We start from the raw sequence: 22048 nt of genomic DNA on the forward strand, positions 1-22048 counted from the left end.
AGCCGCCGACGCCCCGCCCCCTCTCCCACAGCACGCGGAGCCGGCCGCCGTCTCCACACGCTTTATTGGCGCGTGGCCCGCGGCGGGAAAAGGCCGCGCGCGAGGCCGGACCCTCCAGCCCCGACCCCCCCTGAGCCCCCCGGCCCTACAGCTCCAGGTGCACCCCGCTGTAGGCTTTATCCACTGTCCACTCGCCCGGGGCCTCCGGGCCGGCCCCCGCGTAACGCTCCATCTCCTGCTGGAACTGCAGCTGCCGCCAGCGGTTGGGGTCCACGTTGATCCAGTTGTTGGCGATCCATTTGGTACCTTGGGTGACCAGGCAGCCCCCGTGCAGCGCAAAGTCGTCCAGCTCCCCCACCCAACCTGCGGAGCGAAAAGCCCTGTTAGGAGGCGGTGAGGAGTGCTGCGCCACGGGCAGGCACGGCCGGGGCCGCAGAGGCAGGCACGGCCAAAGCGCCTGCTTGGATTTTCGCTCGGGTGCATCTTAGGCGAGTTGGCTCCTCCTGGCGCCCCTCCGTCTTGGTGCTACCCCACCCTAGCACCTATGAGGAGTTCACCAGGGCAGGCTCCCTGAGTGCAAAATGCTCGTTGCCTCCATGTCTCCCCTCAGCATGAGGGGCTTTCCTATTCTGTGTCACAGTTGCTGTTTTTCTCAATTCTTCCCCAAAGGGTAGGCTGTTGTAGAAGAGATTTTGCTGCCACTAGAAGGCCTGTGGAAGTCAGAGGCTCATGGACATATTAGAGACTGCATTTCAGCAGTTCTAAATGATCCTCTTTTTACAGAGGTTCCACGTTTTTTCTGTGGCAGACTTGCATCAGCAGCTGCCTTCCATTTAGGAACAATTTGCTCATAAAAGCACAACGGGGCTCTTACAGGAGAGCGATGGTCTTGATATTATCATCCAACAGCTCAAACGCTGGTCTTGTGTCCTCTGTGGATTTTCTAGAGATGGAAACATGGGCTGCTCCCAGGGGTCCTGGGATGCTATATTCCATCCTCCCACCACTGCTTAAAATCTGCCATCAAAATACTCTGGAGTCATGCTCACCAGCAGCCTGGAAGATTGATGTCAATCCCCTGGTCTGGCTGTCAGGGAAAATCCATGCTGCACTTTGTGAGAAAAACAGCCCCAAGGACACAAATCATCAGGCTGTGGCTGAGCTTTAAAGCAGGAGTCGGCCCCAAGCACGGCAGAGCCTTGCGCAGGGCGGCCCATGCCTCCCGAGCTGCAGAGCTGATGGCCGTGCCTTTGTCTACCTCCCCTCCCCACCCCTTTGGGCAACACCACATCAGTGAAACATTTTGAATTGCAGACCAAGTTCCAGCAGGAGTTTCAGCTCGCACAGCGGGATGGGAGGCAGCTGCCCATGGCTAGTGCAGTCAAGGTCTTTGTTTGCTAGCTAGTCCCGTCCCCCAAAGACATCAGGAGCCACTGACCTACTGCCTGTAAACAAAGGCTTTTCAGAGTCAGGAAGCTCCTACGCAGCTGGTGACAAGTAGACTCTACAGTTCCCACTAGCAGGCAGCTACCACCCTTTGGCTCTCTTCTGAGCTCCCAGCCGCCCCAAGAAGACGGCCGTCACCTCCTGCAGCCCTACCCCTTCCAAGAGCCGAGTCTTGAAACGAGCCCGTACCTTCTCCATCTGACAGGTAGTTGTACCAGAAGACAGCAGTGCCTTGCTGAGGTTTCACTCGCAAATTGCCCTTGTCGCAGTTTTTCCGAGTATCTCGCAGGTCAATGTCGTTCTGGATCAAAGACTGGCAAGAAACCAAAGAGAAGGTGTTGCAAACGGGGCTGGAATGAAGCGCACGCACCGGGCTGCCTCTCCTGCCAGCCGTCATCTTGCCCTTTGCCTGAACACCCCACAGGGACAGCTCAAGGCTGACACTGGGCAGGACAGGGCTTTCACAACCCACCCGGAGCAGGCAGTTTCAGTCCCTTGGAGGTCTATAACCTGTTTCTGAGCAGCCACTCGTTCCTGCACACATTGCCTGGCAGGAGCACAACATACCTGCCAAGATTTAGTCTGAGGAAACCTGCTTAGACAGAAGCAAGCAGGACCTGTGTTATGGCAGCAAGGCCAAGGGGCCACCCCTCACACCTCTGAGCAGGGAGAGCTGCAGCTGTCCAAGCCTTGTGCCTCTTCCCCTGGCCTCCGAGGGAAAAGACCATAAGCAGAGCACAGCTTCCCCGTGCTCTAGATACGAAGGCTGACGTCCACCAACCTCATGTACCAGACACCTTCTGCAGTCACAGCAAATAACATTCAAAGAGGAACTCAAAATTCCCAGGCAAGATTCATTTACCATCTCTTCGTACGTCCTGTTGTCAGCTATAGGAAAGACTGTTTCGCCTCCCCCAGTCACGTTGTTCAGGTAGAACAGCACCGTCACGTACCTGCAAGTCAGAGTGGTTGTCAGGGGACACCACTGGAACAGGAGATGCACAGGGGCTGTGCGTTCCCTGCTCCTCCACCATACAAACAGCCGTTCTGAGACATCACAAGATATAATTTACATCATCAACTCTTCTCCAAGGACAAGACAAGGACAACAAAGAAAATCCCCACCCGCAACGGGTGAGGGTGTGTTTTAGCTTCTGGTGGGGATGGCCCAGCAGCTCTGCAGAACCATTCTGCCCTCCTCACGTGGACCCACAGGATTCACCCACCTCCCCCTTCAAACCCCTTCACACCAGCGATCTCCAAAGCTGGTTTTGTGAGCCCAAAACCTGCGCCCCGAGTCCTAGGAGAGCTGAGGTGAAACGGTTCTCGGCACCTCGTCCCTAACATGTTCTGGATGGTGCCAAGGCAGACCTTACCGGCAGGAGGTCTCAAAGGGAGCGCTTTCATTGGCGACCAGCTTCGTGTGGCTGCAGGCAGTCTCGGGGAAGACGGGGCCACTGTCCATGTGGGCATGGTAGTGCCCTCCTTGGTCGTACCGTACAACCTGGAGGGGCTCGCTGTGCTCCACAATCTCAGGGGGCAAGCGAGTCAGGCGCATTACCCTGGGGAAGAGAGGCAGAGCAGAGCAGGTGAGGGGAAAGTACCATCACCCCAATCGGATACTACTCCCAAGCCGTGAACAAATCCAGAGAAAAATAACCCCCTTCCCCAAAAGACCGGAGAGACAGATGGGCTGCAGCAAGCATGCCAAGAGATAACTAGGTCCTTACAGATCTGTTGGACCATCAGCATCAGCTCAGAAAGTCCTCATCAAGGTTAATTAAAAAAACCCCAAAACTGAAGGGTGCATCTCCAGCAGGACTGCTTTCAGGAAGACTTCCCTTGCTCAGCAAGATCCTTTCTGTGTGTGTCCCTGGAGAGCTTCATGTGCCATCTCATCACTTCTCTGGACTCCTGCACACCACCTACAGACCTCGGGGACAGTTAGCAAAGCACAGGGCCGCTGCTGAGAGTAAACGAGAGACTAGCTCTAGGAATATTCTTGTCACCTAACTCACCTTTCCCTGTTGCCTTTTCAGCAGCCTCCCCCCAGGGCAGAGGGGCACTGGAAGGGATCAAGGAGACTGGAGCCCTCCTGCTCTGGGATTTTTCCGCTGCTACATCTGAGATCGTCCCCAAGGTCTCCAGACCTGCCAAAGAACACTCAGAGCTCTGAGTATCCGGAGCGGTGGAGCCTTCGAGGCAGGTGCAAGGGAAACGAGGCATCCAGGCAGGGTGGCAAAGCCCCTGCAGGCACCGCACGGTCCCAGGGAGGACTAACAGCCTCCTTCAGCGCTGTGTCTTCACGTCCGTGTAACAGTGGCCAGCTGAAGAGCGTAAAAGCAGAATGCCAATGCAGTGTGTGCTGGCTCGCTGGCACCGAGAAGGTGGCAGCCACAGTCTGCTCTAATCAAGGCAATATGCGACCCCATTCTCCCACTGGAATGCACTGAAGGAGTGGCCAACAGCCGTTTTCAAGCCTCAGGACAGATTCTACCCACCCATGTTCTGGGTGAGGATCAGCAGCACAAGAACAAGAGTCTCCAGCCAGTTATCTGAAACTCACCACAGCTAAAGGATTTGGCCTGCGTGCTGGGTTTCAATGCTTCCCAGTACCAAATCGGAGACGAAGGGAAGGGTAAGAAGTTCTGTCTGCCGTGAGCTGCCCTGCAATACATGCGCTTGGAGGATTAAACTAAGTCGGCTTACTTGAGGGTGAAGTTGTGCTTGTTAAAAAGTCAGCTCTGAACAGCTAAGACAGATTTCAGTGAAATGCATGAGTAACTAAAGCAAATGACAGTAACTGCTGGCACCCAGACAGCATTGGAAATGGGCAGTTTCTCCCAGTAAGCTCATTTACTAATTAGAATGAATTATTTCATATAATGCCAAGTCTTCTTGGTTTTATGGGGCTGTTCCCAAAAGTGAATGGAAATGCTGAAAGGTTTGATTTTTCTTTTTCCTTTTCCACGGGACAATACAAATTCTTGTTCTAATGAAAACCTCCTCTCCCCATTTCGTATCTGTGTTCATTGCTCTTTATACTCCAAAGGCTTTCACACAATTAGAAAGTGTGAATATTAGCAAGTGTGCCACTGCCTCTCCCAGCACAGGTGGTCCTCGTGCCTGCACAAACCCCACCGTCCCTCGGCTGCCTGGCCCTTACCTTTGCCGTACAGCTCTCATGACCTGGTGTGCCCCCTCGCCCTGGTACAGCCAGGTGTGCTGGCTGTTCCGCACCAAGTCACTCATCTTCACTTTCTGGCTTCCCATGTACTTGTGGAAATCACGGATATTTAGTTGTTTGAACTCCTCCAAACTCAGCACACCTATGGGAAGAGGAAAAGCCGGCTGACTCTGGTGTAGGTAAAAGTTCTTGCTGTCCTGTGCTCGGAGAAACCACCAGCTGAGGGCACTGCAGAAATTGCCTTCCACAAACAAACCCTGCTCAGGGTCCACAGGCTGCACCCCGTGTGTGCAGGCCCCAGCAGCGCTCTCGCCTTTAGGAGAGGGCACAGAGCAGAAGTGAACTGGGAGCTGCTGCGCAGGGTCACAACTGTGACAGGCAAAATACCCTTTTGAACTTTAAAAAGCTACTAAAACACACAAACCCCTCACTCCAAAAAGGCCATTGAATGACTCGAGCGTGTCCAGAGAAGGGCAACGGAGCTGGGGCAGGGTCTGGAGCACAGGTCTGCTGGGGAGCGGCTGGGGGAACTGGGGGGGTTCAGTCTGGAGAAGAGGAGGCTGAGGGGAGACCTCCTGGCCCTCTGCAACTCCCTGCCAGGAGGGGGCAGAGAGGGGGGATGAGTCTCTGGAGCCAAGGCCCCAGCGCCAGGCCCCGAGGGAATGGCCTCAAGCTGCCCAGGGCAGGGTCAGGCTGGCTCTGAGGAAGGATTTCTGTGCAGAAGGGGCTGTTGGGTGTTGGAATGGGCTGCCCAGGGCAGGGGGGAGTCCCCGGGATCCCTGGGGGGGTTGAAGACTCGGGCTGAGCCAGCGCTGAGGGATCTGGGGGAGTTGGGAAGGGTCAGGGGGAGGGTCATGGTTGGGCTGGAGGAGCTGCAAGGGCTTTTCCAACCCAGATGATTCTGTGAAACCAAACCCTTGAAAGAGAGAAACACCCATACAGCATATGCAATGCCACAGCTAAAAAGCCTTGTGCCACCTGATGCCTTGGGGCTTGTTACTTAGATATTTAAACAGACATGTTTAAGAGCAGAGGGGACACCTCAGACCGCATTTTCTACAAGACCTTGCACAGTCATTTAAAAAAGCCAAATCCAAAACAAGCAGTACATTCTTCTGCACTTAGGGAATTGCAAAACATAAGCGAAAAATACAAGAGTAAAATCTTGTGTAAGTAGAAATAACAGCAAAGTGAGAGGTAAAAAGTGGTTTCCACTAAAACGGGTATTTCTTGTTTGCACTCAGCTGGTCTCAGCAAGGGATGGATTTTCGCCTTTGTCGGCTTCAGAATTATCCTCACGTTTCTTGTTTCCCCTTTCTGGAGAAGGGAAGCCCTGCACTGACGATCGGGTCCCTGGGAGCAGAGCGTGCAGATGCTGCAGCATTCTGCCCGGCAGCCAGCACACGTGGGGGCTGCGAGCGGGGCTGGCTCGGGCAGAAACCCGGCGCTGCTGCGGTGCCAGCTCTGCTCCCCGGGCACACTGCACCCTCCAGGAGGAAGGACCAGCGCCCCGGGTCAGCCTGGGACAGTTCCCCAGGTGCCAGTGATCACGACCAAATTATCCATAGCATTATTATTTCTAAGTGTCTCCCTGTCCCCATTTCCCCTTTCTCCACGCAGTCTTTGATGATGCAGTGCCACATCCAGGTTGTGACCTGGTCTCTCGGTGTCACGTACCAATCTAACAACAGAGGGAAGCGGCTCTCTGGAAGTGAGGTCCTGCCAAGAGCACTTTAACAGGACCTTTCATTTGTTAATGTCCGGAACAGTGGAAAAGCCACTGACAACTTGGGTCATATGCTCCTACCCCTGCCAAGAATGCCACCAGCCCGGAGAAACAGGGCATGGGGTGCCCTCCGGATATTTAGCCATTCACATGGGTACTGCTTCAACTCCAAACCAGCTCCTTCTGGGCAGCTCTCAATGCCAGGTCACTGGAAGAGAGTGTGCAGAGCTTGTGTGTTCACTTAATTTGATTAGGAAATGGAGAGTTGCTTAATTGAGGCCACTCTAATTAGAGCAGCTGAGGTTAGAGTGCATGTCTGGACCAGTGGGAGCCCTTGGGAGACTGGGGACAGGAGAGGCAGAACTGGCCTCATGGAATACAGAGACTTTGCAGCAGCAGAGAGGGGGGTCAGCAACAAAAAATGAAGCTGGTGCAGGGTCTGGAGCACAGGTCTGCTGGGGAGCGGCTGGGGGAACTGGGGGGGTTCAGTCTGGAGCAGAGGAGGCTGAGGGGAGACCTCCTGGCCCTCTGCAACTCCCTGCCAGGAGGGGGCAGAGAGGGGGGATGAGTCTCTGGAGCCAAGGCCCCAGCGCCAGGCCCCGAGGGAATGGCCTCAAGCTGCCCAGGGCAGGGTCAGGCTGGCTCTGAGGAAGGATTTCTGTGCAGAAGGGGCTGTTGGGCGTTGGAATGGGCTGCCCAGGGCAGGGGGGAGTCCCCGGGATCCCTGGAGGGGTTGAAGAGTCGGGCTGAGCCAGCGCTGAGGGATCTGGGGGAGTTGGGAAGGGTCAGGGTGAGGGTCATGGTTGGGCTGGAGGAGCTGCAAGGGCTTTTCCAACCCAGATGACTCTGTGAAAGGTTGACCAACAAGACCACCCTCCCCTGCCAGTGATGTAGGGCTCCCAGCCTCCTGCAGAAGTCTCCCTGAAAACAGAGGGGGAGTGGAGGATGCACCTTCACACCTGCAGCCCAGGTAACAAGTGCTACATGCTCAGAACCCAAGTGGTCTCTCAGAGCAGGGGAGCAGAAGCGTGGCCTGAACATCCTGTAACAGCAGGGCACGGACCAGGGCAGGTCTGACAGAGGACAGGGAGTGCAGAGTTGTGTTCTCGTCCTGCTTCTGCAAGATCCAAGCCCAAGGCTGTGGAAGTAGCCTGCTGCTAGACTGGTGATGAAGGGGCAGGAGTGCTGTGATAAGAGGTTTACATCGATTTTACTTTTTTCTGCAAAGCTCTTTAAAGCAGTGTTATTTTCCTTTGAAGAACACAGCTAGAGAAACAGGCCTAGGCAGGGACACAGCTCTTGCTCTGCCCCACATGGCTGTGTGAGGCATCCAGTGTGCTGAGGGTGAAGGGACTCCCCTGGTGCTGCTCTTACCATTCCCATCAGGATCAGCCTTGACTGCAGTGTACATCTCCCGGATGTTTTCGGGGGTCATCCACCTGCCATTCCCAAGCCGGGTGTGGGTCAACACCTAAAATTCATAAATGGATCAACACCAGGCACAGGTTTTCTTGTACTACAGATTCCCTGCTTGAGGCCTGGCGGGTTCTCCTCTGCAGCGCCTTGGCCAGCCAGGCGTCAGCACATCTCTGCAGAAAGAAGACTGAATCATCTGGCAGCCACACACAGTGTGTGGCTGATGAGTGCTGTTATTTCCAGTTTGGGTCACAGCAAATGACTGCTGGGACTTGGTTAACCAGTTCTGAAGTGGAGGGGGCACAGCTCTTTCTCTTGATGGGAAAGTAAAGCTATTGATGAGAAAAGTGAATGCTTTTACTTGTCCAAGATAAGGACTTGGAACAAAATGCTTCCTTTCCATGTGGACTCCAGGATGCTGCATCTCTCTCTCCTGGAGAGCTCTCAGCAGGCTCTGTCCTTCAGAGAAAGGAGCCTTGCCCTGAGTTCCCCGCGCTCCACATCCCCGGCTGCTCAGAGGACAGACCCCCAGCCCCACCTGAAACGGGAGCCTGGGGAGGGACATCCCTGAGCTGCCAGCGCCTGCCCTGATGCACCCTGCCACACACAGCAAGGGGGCTGAAGAGCTGTGGACAAGGTGCTCATTACCCCCCTCCGGGCGCATTAACGGGGGTGGCTTTGCTGGTGTTTCGTCCATTAGCAGAGTCACCTCCCCACAGGCTGCACAAAGCAGTGTCCACGCTACGAACTCACTTCCCCAGGACACCCAGCATGAGGAAACCACCAGCACAAGGAATATTTCACCCAGCATATTCAAAACACACGTCTCCTGCCAAGAACCATCGCTACCTCCCAGTAGCATGACAACTGCTGCACATTTCTCCAGAAACTTCCACGCTGAAGGCCAGCACAAGTCTTGAGACATAAAATTAAGCAAATACTGATCGGTATACGCTGGGGTTTGGCCCTACTGAAGCACATAAGAGACCATCTGAGGAGAAGAACTGCCAGAGGGTCCCCCAGCAAACCTCCCCCAGTCTGTCCCGCACTCTACCTCTTTGAGCTGCAGCTGCCCATCCTGATTGTGGTCCAGCAGATTGAAAATGTCCATCTGGCTGATCTCTATCATTTCCATGGCTTCCTCATAGTCATCCGTTGGTAGGATCTGGCTCTTCTGCAGCCCCTTCAGCTGTGCCAGATGGACAATGAGCTTGCATTCCTCCTCTGTCAGGAAGTCGGGAATTTCTGCAGCAAAAGTGTGAGCAGCAACAGAGACTGAGGAAATGTTACAGTGGGACCCCATACCGATGGCAGGCCACTCAGAATTAAAAAAAAAAAAAAAAAGGAGGGAGGGAATGGAGAAATTTAGGAACTGCCTAAGTTTGGGACATTGAAACACATTCAGCCTTCTACCAGAAGAGCTCTCAAAAGAGCACAGACCACACACCTGAGCTGCTGGAGGAGGGTATTTTTACAGCAGCAGTTCCTAAATGTTTGGATCCAGGGGTCAAGCTCTTAAACTCGCTCACAGATACCACAATGGACAAAGGAGTGAACAAACATGTGCATATCACTGCATATTATCACTTCAAAGGTGACGTGTAGATCACAGTCTGGGAGCTGCTGCTCTAAAGAAAGGGAGGTGAAAAATCTTTACGGTGGGCTGTGGTGAGGGCCGGGGGTTTCAGGCTTCCTTGCTCTCACATGGAGAGGGCAGCACTTTGCACAAAACCAAATGCATTTCAGAGGAATCTGGCACAGTGCTCTACTACAAAATTCAAAGAAACAAGGGGACAACTTCCAAACTTATTCCCACTCATTCTCTTGATCCTCCACTAAAAATGGACTTCAAATGCAATATTAAAGGGGAAGACACGGCGGGTGCCACGCTCCATACCCAGGTAGCATCCCAGTATCACCAGCTTTCCTTTGCAGCACGACACCAGCAGCAATCCGGCAATACCAGGATCCCAAGCAAATTTAAATGCAGAGAAACCCACCAGTGACTACGAGGCTAAGAGATTTCTAGCTGTATGGTGCACTGGGCAGGCACTTGCAAAGTGAGGTCCTGTTCCACAGCACAGTTACACTGTGGCCCAACAGGTTGAGCAGATCCTTCTAGGTGATGTCTGTCACTGCTGCAGGGATCTTGTTAACAGCTGCTGAGACTGAAGAGGGAAGGAAAAACCACCAAAGCAAGACAGGTTTAAGTGCTCCTGGGCCCAAGGTCCTGCTCTCCAAACTGCAGCTCCTTAGAGGTGCTGCAGGTATGTGCCAAGGACACATCATACCTCAACTACAGCAGCGATCCTCAAACGGGGGGGAAAAAAAAAAAAGTTAATGACTTCCATGACCTTAAATCAACCCTATCAGCTCAAACTGTCAATAAGCAGATGGCTTTTTGCTAAGCACAGACCAGAACTAGCCCTGTAGAAAATGAGATATTCCTGGGAAGCCCCAGAAACACAATGCAGGCGGCTGTATCTGTAACAGCCTCCGAGGAAACAATTTCCGCCACAGGCAGCGCAGGGTCCTTGTGCCAGAGGATGCTTCAGGGCCGGAGCTTCCACTGACCGGTTTGAACCTCATGGCACGACACCGAATGAACTGTGTGTGCTGGCAAGCAACGCCCCCAGTATTTCCAGTTCCACAAACCGGGTTACAATAATGATGGCTTCTGGAATCTTAATTACGTGCTGGAGGAAGGACAATCCCACTTTTCAGCGGTAGGAACAGGATTTTGTAATGAAGTAAAAATTCTGTTAACCGGAATTATGCTCTGTCACGCAGGTTGCAAGGTGAGGGGGTTTCCAGCTAAGTGCTCCGATCCTGTCTGCAAACAACCTGGCTCCACAGCTGCCCAGTAGTTCCTCTCTACTCTCAGCTCTCCGAAACGGTTAACTTCTGGCTGTGAGACCGTCCTATCTCCCTGCCTGCTCAACAATAGATCCAGCTAAACAAATGCCTCCTAATTGACTTTGAGCAACACTTGATTGCTTTTACAAAAAACAAAAGAGAGGAAAACATTGAGGTTTATGAAATAATGACTAATCCTGGAGCAAGAGAAAGGGGATGGGTTGGAGCACTGGTGTCAAACAGAGATTCAATCTTGGCTAAAAGAGCCCCAAGACACACGGGCCAAGTCATTCATCCCTCCCCAACTGCCCTCATTTCCACACCTGCTGATCTAAGCCAAACCCCTGCTAAAATCCAAACAATCGGGGCCGCTGGCAAACGAAAATTGGAGCATTGTCTTCCCCATGAGGGCTCTGAAAGGGCCGCACTTAATGAGGATGGATTGACAGAGAGGTGGCTCGTAGGCTATAAAAGGCATCCCACAGCCAGGAGCAGCTCAGTCCGGGCTGTGCCACCCATTTGCCTGCTCCCAGCTCGCTCCGAGCATGGTCACAGCCCACCGCAGGCACCCCTCCAGGTCGGGTGGCCCATGGCTGCTGGGTCTCCTGGCACGCCTGCTGCTCTGGGGCTCTCCAGGAGTCTGGGCGAGCTACCTGAGGAGATCCTCCAGCTGCACGCCCATTCCACACCACATGGCCTTGTGCTACGATATTGGCTACTCCGAGATGAGGATTCCCAACCTGCTGGAGCACGAGACCATGCCAGAAGCGATCCAGCAGTCTTCCAGCTGGCTGCCCTTGCTGGCCAGGGAGTGCCACCCAGATGCTAGGATTTTCCTCTGCTCCCTCTTTGCACCAATCTGCTTGGACAGGTAAGATGTTTTTACAAGTTATTTCAGCTATAGCAAGTAACACTCTCCAAGAATGCAACTGCATTTGCGTACTGAGAGAAAACGTGTATAATGTGATCAGTGCAGTCCCCAGAAAGCCGTCCTGTCCCTCTTGGCAAGAGGCAATTGGATTACCCAGCAGGGACCTTCCCTCTGAAAGTGAAACATGAGCATTTCATCTCACAGGAACAGAAATTTTATGTTCCCTCCTCCGGACTTTCCTACTCTCCCACCCTAGGCACCACCACCATCTCCCTCGGCCACCCTCCTCGCACACCACAGTAGCTGCTGGCACCCACCAGCTTCATCTCCCACCTCCCCTGCAGCTCCCCCCCCCCTTCCCGGCTTCTGCCCCACACGTAGGGGGGTTTCTCAGCCTGAGAGTGCTAGCAACAGAGAAAAATCCTCACTTTTGAGGTGCAGCCATCAAAGCACAGAGCTGCTAAGGAAACTAGGTATCTAATTAGGCACCTGTAAAGGTAAGCAGCCTTTGCACAACTAGATAGGATCCTCGGGAAGGGCTTCGGGCAGCAGCCTGTATGGAACAGCCTCATCCCTCCTGTCCTCAGAAATTTGTTGTTTGCTTCCTGGGCGTGAATATTCAAAAGATATCCAAGATCCCCAAATAGTTCTGCTAGTGGTAGTGTGCAACACAGCCCTGCACAGCAGCAGCACAGTGCCAGGGCTCGACCCTCAGCTTGCTGCCACAAGGAGCCCAGAGGTGCTGCAATCCCCATCCCCTCCCCAGGCTCATCTACCCCTGCCGCAGCCTCTGCGAGGCCGTCAAGAGAAGCTGCGCACCCGTCATGGCTTGTTACGGCTACCCCTGGCCCGAAATCCTCAACTGCAACAAGTTTCCTGCAGATCATGAACTGTGCATCGCAGCTGTCTCCACAGATGAGAATTCCTCGAGCAGGAGAAGTAAGTTGTTGTTTGTTTCCCCTCGCCTGTTTTCCCATATGTAACATTGAAAGCTCAAAAGAATGGGCCTATGCCTTCCTTCTATTGATAATATTTCTGGTTCTAAGCTACATTTAAAAAAAAATTATAAATTCTGGTTTCGTTCTCTCTGGGAACACCACCATGTCTAGAAAATTAGCGTAACATCGACTGCAGCTTGTTCCTCTCTCTACTGTATTCATTAGCTCCCTGGGTGCCATCAGACACGCAGGGTTTGGGGCAGGGGGAAGAAATCACTGCAAAATAAAATCCTAATGCCCAGGCACAGCGTGAGAGCTTGTGGTGTGCAGGCTCCAGGCAGTGAAATGTGCTTCCAGCAGAGCTGGAGCCCTCGTCTTTCAGCCGTGTCCAGGGTTTAAAAAACATGCAAAAAGAAATGTTTTGCAAGCCTTCTCTTTAAACATTAGGAAACAACACAAAGGGGCGTGAGCCTCTGCAGACATGAGTTACATGAGAAAAAAATCTTCAGGACTGAAAGACTAAATTAAACACCCAGATACTGATGAACACTGGGGGAGCTTCAAGAGCAGTTAAGGGGAGAACAGATGCCTCATTTCAGCATCACTGGATGGAGTCTGGCCATACCAATGGCTTTACTGTTTCATCCCAACTCGGAGATACTCATTAAGCATTTTCACTGCTGCTTTAGCATGCGGCAACACACACAAGCCTAAACAAAGCACAACAAGCAGCGACTGCCCCAGCCGCAGAAAGGAGAGCTTAACATTTCCCACCCTGGCAGTCTGAGCTGTCTCTCCAGGGACTGGGTAGCTCGAGAGGAAGCACCGCTTGGAAACAGCAAGCCACCACTTGCAGATCTCAAAATTTCATTATGCCTTTTCCAGTGAGGCTTGACATGGGGGTTATAACTAAATTTCTGTCGCAGCAGTACCCCGAGCCAGCTGCAAGGACTGTGAGCTTGAGGAGGCCAGCACTGCTAGGGAGATCCTGGAAAACCTCTGCGCCAATGATTTTGGTGAGTACATCCCTTTTTCCTCTCAGTTGCTGCAGTTCTGTCCAGCAGCCAAGCAGTGGCATGGACAGAAAATGGCTTTGTCATAACAAACTGACTTGGAGGAACTGCAGCTTCCACAGCAGATCCCAGGGGTTTTCAGGTCCCAACTTACCTGTTAGGTAGCAGGAGGGCTCAGCTCCAGGCAGCACCGAAGGTGAAGACCTGCTTTATTTCTGTGGGCTCTGATTTGGTTTTGGTCTGTGGCTGCTAAATACAAGTAGTACTCTGGTTTTCCCCTGGAGACCAACATTTCAATCAAACCTTCAGCAAACGCCAAGTTCGCTATTTCAAACTTCAATACTGTTGTTCTAGTAATGTGACACTCCCTCTCCTAGCCCAAGCAGGTGGCAGCACTGGCTCTGCTCAATCAGCTAGCAGGAAGTTTTCAAGATACTGTCCTGAATTCAGGCACACAACCTTCATGAAAAAAAAACCCAAGTTAAAAATCCTGGGCAGCTGGTGGTCACGTCACCTCCTGAAATCCCAGTTTAGAGAAAATTCAAGCAATTTGCGGGAGATCAGGACTCTGATGCATTCACTTGCTTGTCCCCCTGCTTCCTACAGGGTTTAGTGGTGCTGATACACCTTTGCCACTCTGATGAGGAAAGTGGAGTGAGAACGGTGTTCAGTACTGGTAACTAACCTCAAATGCGAACTTTTACAAGCAAGTAAAAGCAATTGCAAGCGCTTGGATGGATGCATCACCACATGACAGAGCCAGCAAGAAAGCCTTGCGTTGGCTGTGTGTTTAACTAGGTAGGAGCTATGAAAAGTAAATAGAACTAACAGCTCTCTTTCCAACCCCTGCAGCAGTGAAAATCCGAATCCTGAGGAAGAACATGACCACCACCATCTCTGACTTCGACTTGGATCCCTCCAGGGTGGAGGTCCTGAAGCACGGCCCGCTCCTCAGAACCGAAATCCCCACCAGGCTCCAGCAGTGGCTGGACATAGATGCTACCTGCGTCCACAACATCATGAGAGGCACACACGCAGGGGTCTTTGTTGTATGTGGTGAAGTACAGAGTGACAAAGTGGTGGTGAACAAGGCCTACGCCTGGCAGAAGAAGAACAGGAACCTGCACCAGGCAGTGCGGAGGTGGAAACATCACCGCTGCCCTGAACAGGCTGGCCGGAAGGTCTGAAAAAAATCTCAATCCCAACAGTATGAAACTGCTCCCTCCCCTATGACTAGAAAACTCCTTTCCCTGGCAGTTGGTGTTTTGGAGATGTACAGCTGGTATTTTTAGGTGATTCAAAGCATAGTCCACAGATAGGGCCTCACTACAGATCCCTGTTTTACTGAGACAGAGCTTAAGGATGCAGATTTAACATATTCCTCCCGCAAGACTCTGCTGATCCAGGACTTGTGATGGATGGCTTTGTGTAGGATCCAGTGTGGCAACAAAGCTGAACTGAACTCTGCAGGCAGGCACAAACTAGAAGAGACCTTTAGTAACAGCTCCTTCTAGTTCTCACCATCAAAGCTGATAGCCGTGTCAGATTCATTATTTCACCTGAGACACTGATGCTGTCCAAGTGCCTGCTTGCTTTCTGTCCAGAGAGATCACATGGAAGTCTCCCCAACTGCTAAGTGATGCTTTTCGTGTAATGGAGCTAATACTTTACTCTTGTACAGTGTGAGGTAAATTAAGGGGGAGAGGAACGGGCAATGCCCAGCCCCTTAAAAAAATGAATGCTAAACTCTGCTCTTGAGCAGTCACTTGGGCTGTCCCTTCAGCTTGTGAGCTGAGAGTTGATGAGCATCCGCACAGGTAAAAGGAAACAGCCGTTCTGGAGCAGGAAAGGCACAGAGCAGAGAGCTGAGGGTTTCTGCGTAACAGGGAAAACCATTTTTTAACATTAGAAATTCAGTTTGGACCAGAAGATTCTGGTAACTGGGGAACTACTCAACTTATCAAGATATCACAAGAGCCTTGAGAAAGAGCAGAGAGGGAGCGGGACATCAGCTGTTTAAATCTCTGCTTTGGTGTGCAGCAGCCGAGCACAGGAGGTGAGCCCTGAGCACAGCGCAATAGGAGCTACTTGCAGTTCTGATATGGGGGGGAGAAAGGTTACACAGCTGTCTGGCCTTCCACCTGCACGCAAGGAAGATGGAAAAGGTGGCAAAACTCACCAGGTTCTCTCCAGCTCGCACTCTCACCCAAGCAGGGACTGTAATTCCCTGCAGGGGTAAACACAGCTATAGTTCTACGCTCCAGACCACAGAGCAGAAACCAGAAAATCCCCAAATGAGAAAACAAGTCAGATTTTTACTGCTTAACAAAGCACTGTCCGTGGAAAGTTTTCTACACTGGATTAAACTTGGGCCTGAAATAAGAAAATAAGGGGGAAAATGGCTCTGGGAGGAACACATTCTGCCTTGTTGATGACGCCTGCAGTCTGGGTTGTGGAGAAAGCCACCCGGTTTGATGGAGACACATTGCCTCCCTGTGCTCGTAAAGCACACCAACAACCCGTGACGCCATCTCCTTCAGATTTGGTGTGGGCTGAGACAAGCGCTCAGACACTCGCAGTGAAATTCAGCTGCACCCTGACATTTGTGCAGCGATTACTTCTATTCCCTGAGGCTCAGAAGAAAAATGCAGCGAGATTTCCTATTTTTATTCCTTCCCGCTGCCTTGTCTTGCAAACTGCTGCCCAGTCCACAGAATCCACTGCCAGGTGGTCCCTGCGACGGCAGTTTCTTCCGAACAGACTGCCTTTGGAAAACACAACACAACGCATAGAAGCTCTGATGGTTGAAAAGGCTTTGTCTGATATTTTGTTTTCCGCTAATAGGATTATTTGATTACTAGTGTTTCCTAACTAAAAAGTGCACAGATGGTCTGACTTACAAGCTTTAGAAATGACGTCTCATAGCCAGAGGGTGAAAAAATTAGGGCAGAGACTTTTTCATGGCTCCGTGAAATATGCTTGGGTTCAATGCAGAAGACTTACCCTCATTTGAAAAAAGAAACCACAAGTTCCCCTATGGTGCCCGCTGCCATGCTCCAAAGCACAGAACTCACATTAAATCCCTAACGAGCCATCCGCTGCTGTAGTCCCACTACAGCCTGCTCTGCTGAAAGCAAAGATCACAGACCTGCCACTTATTCCCCTAAATTGGCTCTTGCATGCCACAACACTATGTGTTAAGCAAAATTCCCAGAAATTCAAGTCCTCCTTTGCTAGTGAGTTCTGGGTTTGTCTAACACAAACAAGTTAAATACACACTAATTTAAACAACAGAGGTGGGATAAATTAGGTTTTTTTAAACCAGTTGATTTAGATTGGTACTGTTTGCATAGATAGAGAAGCCTCTGGAAGTCTTTTAAAGTCAGAGCTGGCTCCTGGCAGGTTCATCTGGGAGATAAGAGCCGTCTTGCGACTCTGCAGTTTCTAAATAAGGGACTCCTTATCGGAGGACAAAGGAGAACAGACTCGAGTGGCATCTCAAATGTTGAATGTCCGTCGGTCTCTGCGATACCTCCTCGGGGAGCAAAGCTTCCCCTGCCACTGATGGAGCTGCCGGAGTGACACGTGAAAAGCTGCGGGATTACCCCTGCCTGGACCAACCTGCCTTCTTCAGCACCTTCCTCGCAAGCCAGGATCAAGTCTTTTACTTAAATGGTACCAGTGGGGGCAGAGAAGGTGGGAACAGTTTTCTTGAGTGAAAACCTGAGCGACTGCCCCAGCCCGTGGTTCTGGTAATGACATCAGTTTTGTGGTGGCTGTGGGGTATCAGTTCCAGGTTGGTGTGTCTGAAGGTCAGACAGAAACCCACTTAGAAATTTGCAAACCGTGAGCACCACCTATGTAGAAATGACAAAAGAACTTTGTATATTTTTTCCAGATAGTTACTGCATTAAAGGAGTTTACTAAGAAACCTATCTGATTTACGGCCAAGTGTATAATCTATTTAGAATCAGAAAAAATCCCTCATTTTATATTATTGAGAAGGCACCTAAAAGACACTCAGCGCTATCTTTTCAGAGACAACAGGTTTTCTCTGACTTTGCAGCAGTAGTAGGAATTTTGTAATCATCTGTCCCCAAAAATTAATTTGTATATTCTCAGTGGATTTCCAGAACACAGAGTTCAATTAATGAGACTTTACCAAGTCACAGCAAAAATCACAGAAAAGTAAAGGAGGTTTTAAAATATCTAAAAGATGGATGTTGTGTGGTGGTGTATCAGATTCACCAGAAAAAAAGATAAATCTAGACCAGGACGCAAAATGGTGGCAGACATTAAATCTATCATTCCTCCTGCTACTCATTTCCTCAGCACTGAAGCACCAACACTAAATTGCTTTATCGTCATTTATTACCAAAAGTTTGGGGATCTCTCGTCCCTTCCTAATACTGAACAGCTTCTTCGAGGTCCTCTTCAGGGATCTGCTGCCTATTCACGGCATTTTTAAAGGGAATCTGAAAAAACTGGAAAGGTTAATCTTCCAAACTCTTCTAAGTGGGCCATCCAGGACCTCTGCGAATACCGTATCAAAACACCTCACGCGAAAATCACCCTTTTTTTAACGCAGCCCCGCGGAAAAGCAGCGCGGGGAGAAGCAGCGAAGGCGCGAGATGTCATTTCCCCCGAGCGGGTGTAAGGCAGCGGCGGGCGTCAGACAGCCCCCCCCGCCGTTCGGGCAGCGGCGGTGGGAGCCGGCACGGCAGCGGGCGCGGCGGAAACCCCCCGGCCCTGCCTGCCGCCACCCGCGGGCACCGCTCCCGCAGCCCCGGCACCGGCGCCCAGCGAGCCAGCCCCGGGGGAGGCGCCGAGCCGCCCGCCCGCCCGCTACCGGTCTCCGTCGCTGCCCGCCCGGCAGGGAGGCGGCCGGGGACTGGGGAGGGGGGGGGGAGGCAGCGGGGCCGGTACTCACCGAAGAGGAGCGGCTTGAGGCTGAGGGTGCGCACGGCGTGGACTCTGCCGGGCACCAGCTCCACCCGCTGCGTGTGACCCACCTGCGGGGAGAGCAGCGGTGAGCGGCGGCGCGGCCCCGGCCCCGGCCCCGGCCCCCCCGGCGCGGCCTTGCCTTGATGCCCTCGAGGCGCGGGAGGGCGCGGGCGGGCGGCGGCGGCGGCGGCGGGGGGGCGGCGGCGGCGGCGGGGGGGGAGGGCTGCCCGCCGGTCTCGCCGGCGCTGAGGTGCACGAAGAGCAACAGCCCCAGCACGTTGAGGACGTAGAGGTGGGCGAAGACCATGAGGACGAGGAAGTAGGGCCGCGAGCAGACGGGCCGCGGGCGGCCCCCCGGCGGGCCGGGCAGCGGGGGACCCTCCGCCCGCGACGCCGCCGTTGCCGCCGCCATCGCGCCCCCGGCCCGCCAGGCCTCAGGCGTCACCACGGCAACCGCCCGGCGTGCTGCGTCACCGCGCCGGGGGCGGGGCCAGCCGCGGGGGGGCGTGGCCTCTAGGGAGCAGGTGTGGAGGCGGCGCTGCACCCCCCATCCCAAGAAGAGCCAGGACACCTCCGAAGTTAGAAAGTCACAATTTATTTCAAATAAACCAAGGGCACACCTCTGGCAAACCGTCTCCCGGGCGGTTTTTGCCGCCCCTGCCCCTCTCCGGTGCCTGCGAAGAAAAGCGAGGGGCGGCAGCAGCTCTGTGGGCTCCCCCCAGCCCGTGTCAGGGGTACACCGCAGCCCCCACCAACGCCATCCCACACCCTGAACCAGACCGGGGCGAGGAAAGGAATTCCCAGAACAAGTGCCTCATTTAAAAATAAAGTTCTATTTTTCCACCTGCTTAAAAAGTCTAAAATTTAGAGTGCAAGATTATAGTACAGAAACCTCCTGCTGTCCCTGTCCCCGTGCGGGCACAGCACATTTGCCAGCGCACAGAGCAGCAGTCATGCAGTTTACGTCATCAGTAGAAAATTTTTTTTTTTTTTTGTTACAGTCTGGGAAGCCTGAGGACTATTAGAGATGAGGCAGCCAATGCACTAACACAAGCAAAGCTGAAATAAAAAGAGTATCAGACGCGAGGATGGAGAGGTGTCAGGCTGGCGTAGAAACTGGAAATGAGTGCAAAAAGAAAAAAAAAAAAAGAGAGCAAACATTCCACATCTGTAGCAGTAACGCACCAAAGGGAAACTTGTACCTCAATTAACTGCTCCTACATTAACTTCACCTACATTCATGTAACCTTGCTGACTTGAGTAGGGCCTTGGACCTATTAGAGGGGAAAAAACTGGTCTTGTCTTTTGGCATCGTGAACTGCCGTTCCCTTCCTGCCACCTGCCTCTCGAGCAGCGTCAGCTGCTTTACACAAAGAGCCAACAGTCCCTGTGCTCTGCAGGTTTAGTCGTGGAGTCTGTGACTTTCTGTATGACACCAATACAGAAGTCACCCTGCCTGGGCTGCAAAAGCAAGTCAGTCCTGTTGTTTTCCCAGCAAGCAGAGAAACAGGACATTCACCACCCTCAGAAAGGGTGTTCTGTTTTCTTTTAGAATAAAACAGAACTGCTGACAACGCTCTAGTTTTCAGAAAATTTGAAAGAATTAGGGGGTGTGCTGTGCAATATTTATTCCTGTTCCTCAGCCACGCGTCTCAGCAGTCTGTTCAGTAAGTTTGGCCACAGCTATATGGTCGAGCTTGTCTGCAAACAAGGATTCATAGCAAAGCATTTTGTGGGGGCATGGGAGAGGCAGGGAGGGAAGGAGGCAGGGAGGGAGAGAGACAAAACCCCATTCTCATCTAGCTCAAAGCTGGACAATGATGTAACAGAAGTGAGAGTTCGTTGGGATTAGGAAACTCTGCCTACCTGTTCTGCAAAGAGATTATATGCTATGACAGTTACATTTAGACACCATCACCACCAGCTTTTATCCTAATTAGTACTTTGCACATTACATTTTTATAGAACAGTTTAAACACTGGTTCTATGCACTGCAAACTGTTGGGTCTCTGCAAGCCTTCCCCCACACTATCCCTTCCCCCTGGGTACAGTGTGCCCAGACTTTGAAAATCATTTTAGCAAGGGGAGAGGAAGGAAGAGACCGACCTCTAGAATTTATGATGAGGAGGGCACAAAGAGGCTGCTGCTGGGAGAAGAGGAGGGAATGAAGTCAGAAGACAGTGGCTGGAGCACAGATGTATCTACCTCTACGGCTCCAGCCTAGAGGGGAGCCAGAAGAGGATGGAGCAGGAACACAAGGAGCCATGGTTAGAGATCTCTTGTGCAGCAAGCAGCACGGCTCCCAGAAACCACAGACTCCCTCCCTGCGCCGCTGCCTGGCTCCAGCCACCTCTCTGCAACCCTGCTCTACCCTCAGCCGCTTCTGTTGTAACCCCCACTCCACTGCCCCGTTCCCTGAGGATGCATCCCACAGCAGGGAAGGGAGGGAGGCAGGAAAAGGCCTCTCAGTTTGAAATTTTCTGCCGTGTACAAGAAGCACAGCCACAGGATTAGCTCCTGTGACAGCTACTCTTCTTTTAATGCATCACTCTCGTTAAAATCCATCTGCCCAGTTATACATGCTGCAAATACCTGGGTCACATGTCTCAGGTACATGAAAAAGGCTCCAACAGCAGAGTTAGCTTATTCTGACATGCAGGAATTTAGCACTTTTCCCCCCTCCAGTTTAATCTTTATCAAGTGACATTGTATAAGAGCAATACAGGGATGCACCAAAGGCAAGACTTCCACATACAGCATGGAAGAGAATGCCACGAGTTCCCCGCAGAGGTGAAGATTTCCTTGGATCAGACTCCAGCTCCACCTTACTGGCTGCAAACAACATGTTCCTGGTGCAGGTGACATGCATGCCTGTGAAATCTTAACATATGGCCTGCTTCCTGTAGCAAACAGGCAAGCATCGGCATTTAAGTAACCTTTTTCATGTTAACCCCTACTAAGATGAACTAGGTTTTCATATTTTTATTTTAGTGTATATTTTACATTAGAAAAAGAATGTTAATAAAAAAAGCTCCACATGCTCCTAACAATCAATTTTCTCCTAAGTCCTCACCGGTATCAATACTAATATACAAATAAATTAATTTTGCTAGTTAATTTTCTGCCTGGCTTGGAGCAGGCTCTGTACAAACAGTGCACCTGTATTCAAGTGCCTGTCCACATTACCAACACGTGCCAGGGAGTGTGTTGTACATAATCTTTCTTTCCTCCTCATAATGTAGCGGTGTTTAGTCTCACCTCAATGAATGGGATGGAATTTTCTCAGCCATGTTACCCAGCAGGCACAAATAATCTTTACCAGGCTGCATGGCACTTATAACATGGATTGTTTCACTCTGCAAAAGCCCCAAGCCTTGATTAACAACTGTATGCTACTATTCCCTCATCACTCACTTTGGCAATACAACATCCTCCCCACAAAAACAAGTAAAGCAAAAATCTACATGGAAGACCTAAAATTCATCAAATGCAGAATCTGACCTGACTCCAGGCATATCCCCCGGTGTTAACCTGGTCTCTCCCCTGCAATTCCTCTGTTTGCTTTTGTTGGTGTAGCAGGATTTTGCACAGCCGATTTACAAGAGATGTCACATGTAATCATACTAAATCACAGCCACTGCTGGTACTGTT

The 22048-nt window shown here is 51.9% G+C and overlaps 2 protein-coding genes across 2 annotated transcripts; one reads left to right on the forward strand and one right to left on the reverse strand.

Annotated features, from left to right (window-relative positions):
* Nucleotides 1–116: 116 nt before the first annotated feature.
* Nucleotides 117–18854, reverse strand: P4HTM (prolyl 4-hydroxylase, transmembrane). The gene is made up of 9 exons (XM_074914615.1): nucleotides 18537–18854; nucleotides 18384–18465; nucleotides 8830–9020; nucleotides 7734–7830; nucleotides 4613–4775; nucleotides 2823–3008; nucleotides 2309–2399; nucleotides 1636–1759; nucleotides 117–363 (listed from the first exon to the last, which is right to left on the reverse strand). The coding sequence occupies exons 1-9, from the start codon at nucleotides 18807–18809 to the stop codon at nucleotides 146–148; spliced, it is 1425 nt and encodes a 474-aa protein (XP_074770716.1). The 5' UTR covers nucleotides 18810–18854; the 3' UTR covers nucleotides 117–145.
* Nucleotides 9073–15033, forward strand: LOC141964152 (secreted frizzled-related protein 2-like). The gene is made up of 4 exons (XM_074914181.1): nucleotides 9073–11502; nucleotides 12269–12441; nucleotides 13367–13456; nucleotides 14306–15033. Exons 1-4 carry the CDS (start codon nucleotides 11177–11179, stop codon nucleotides 14638–14640), a joined length of 924 nt encoding a protein of 307 aa, XP_074770282.1. The 5' UTR covers nucleotides 9073–11176; the 3' UTR covers nucleotides 14641–15033.
* Nucleotides 18855–22048: the final 3194 nt, after the last annotated feature.

This window comes from Athene noctua, chromosome 10 (assembly GCF_965140245.1).
Source record: "Athene noctua chromosome 10, bAthNoc1.hap1.1, whole genome shotgun sequence".
Taxonomy (NCBI): domain Eukaryota; kingdom Metazoa; phylum Chordata; class Aves; order Strigiformes; family Strigidae; genus Athene; species Athene noctua.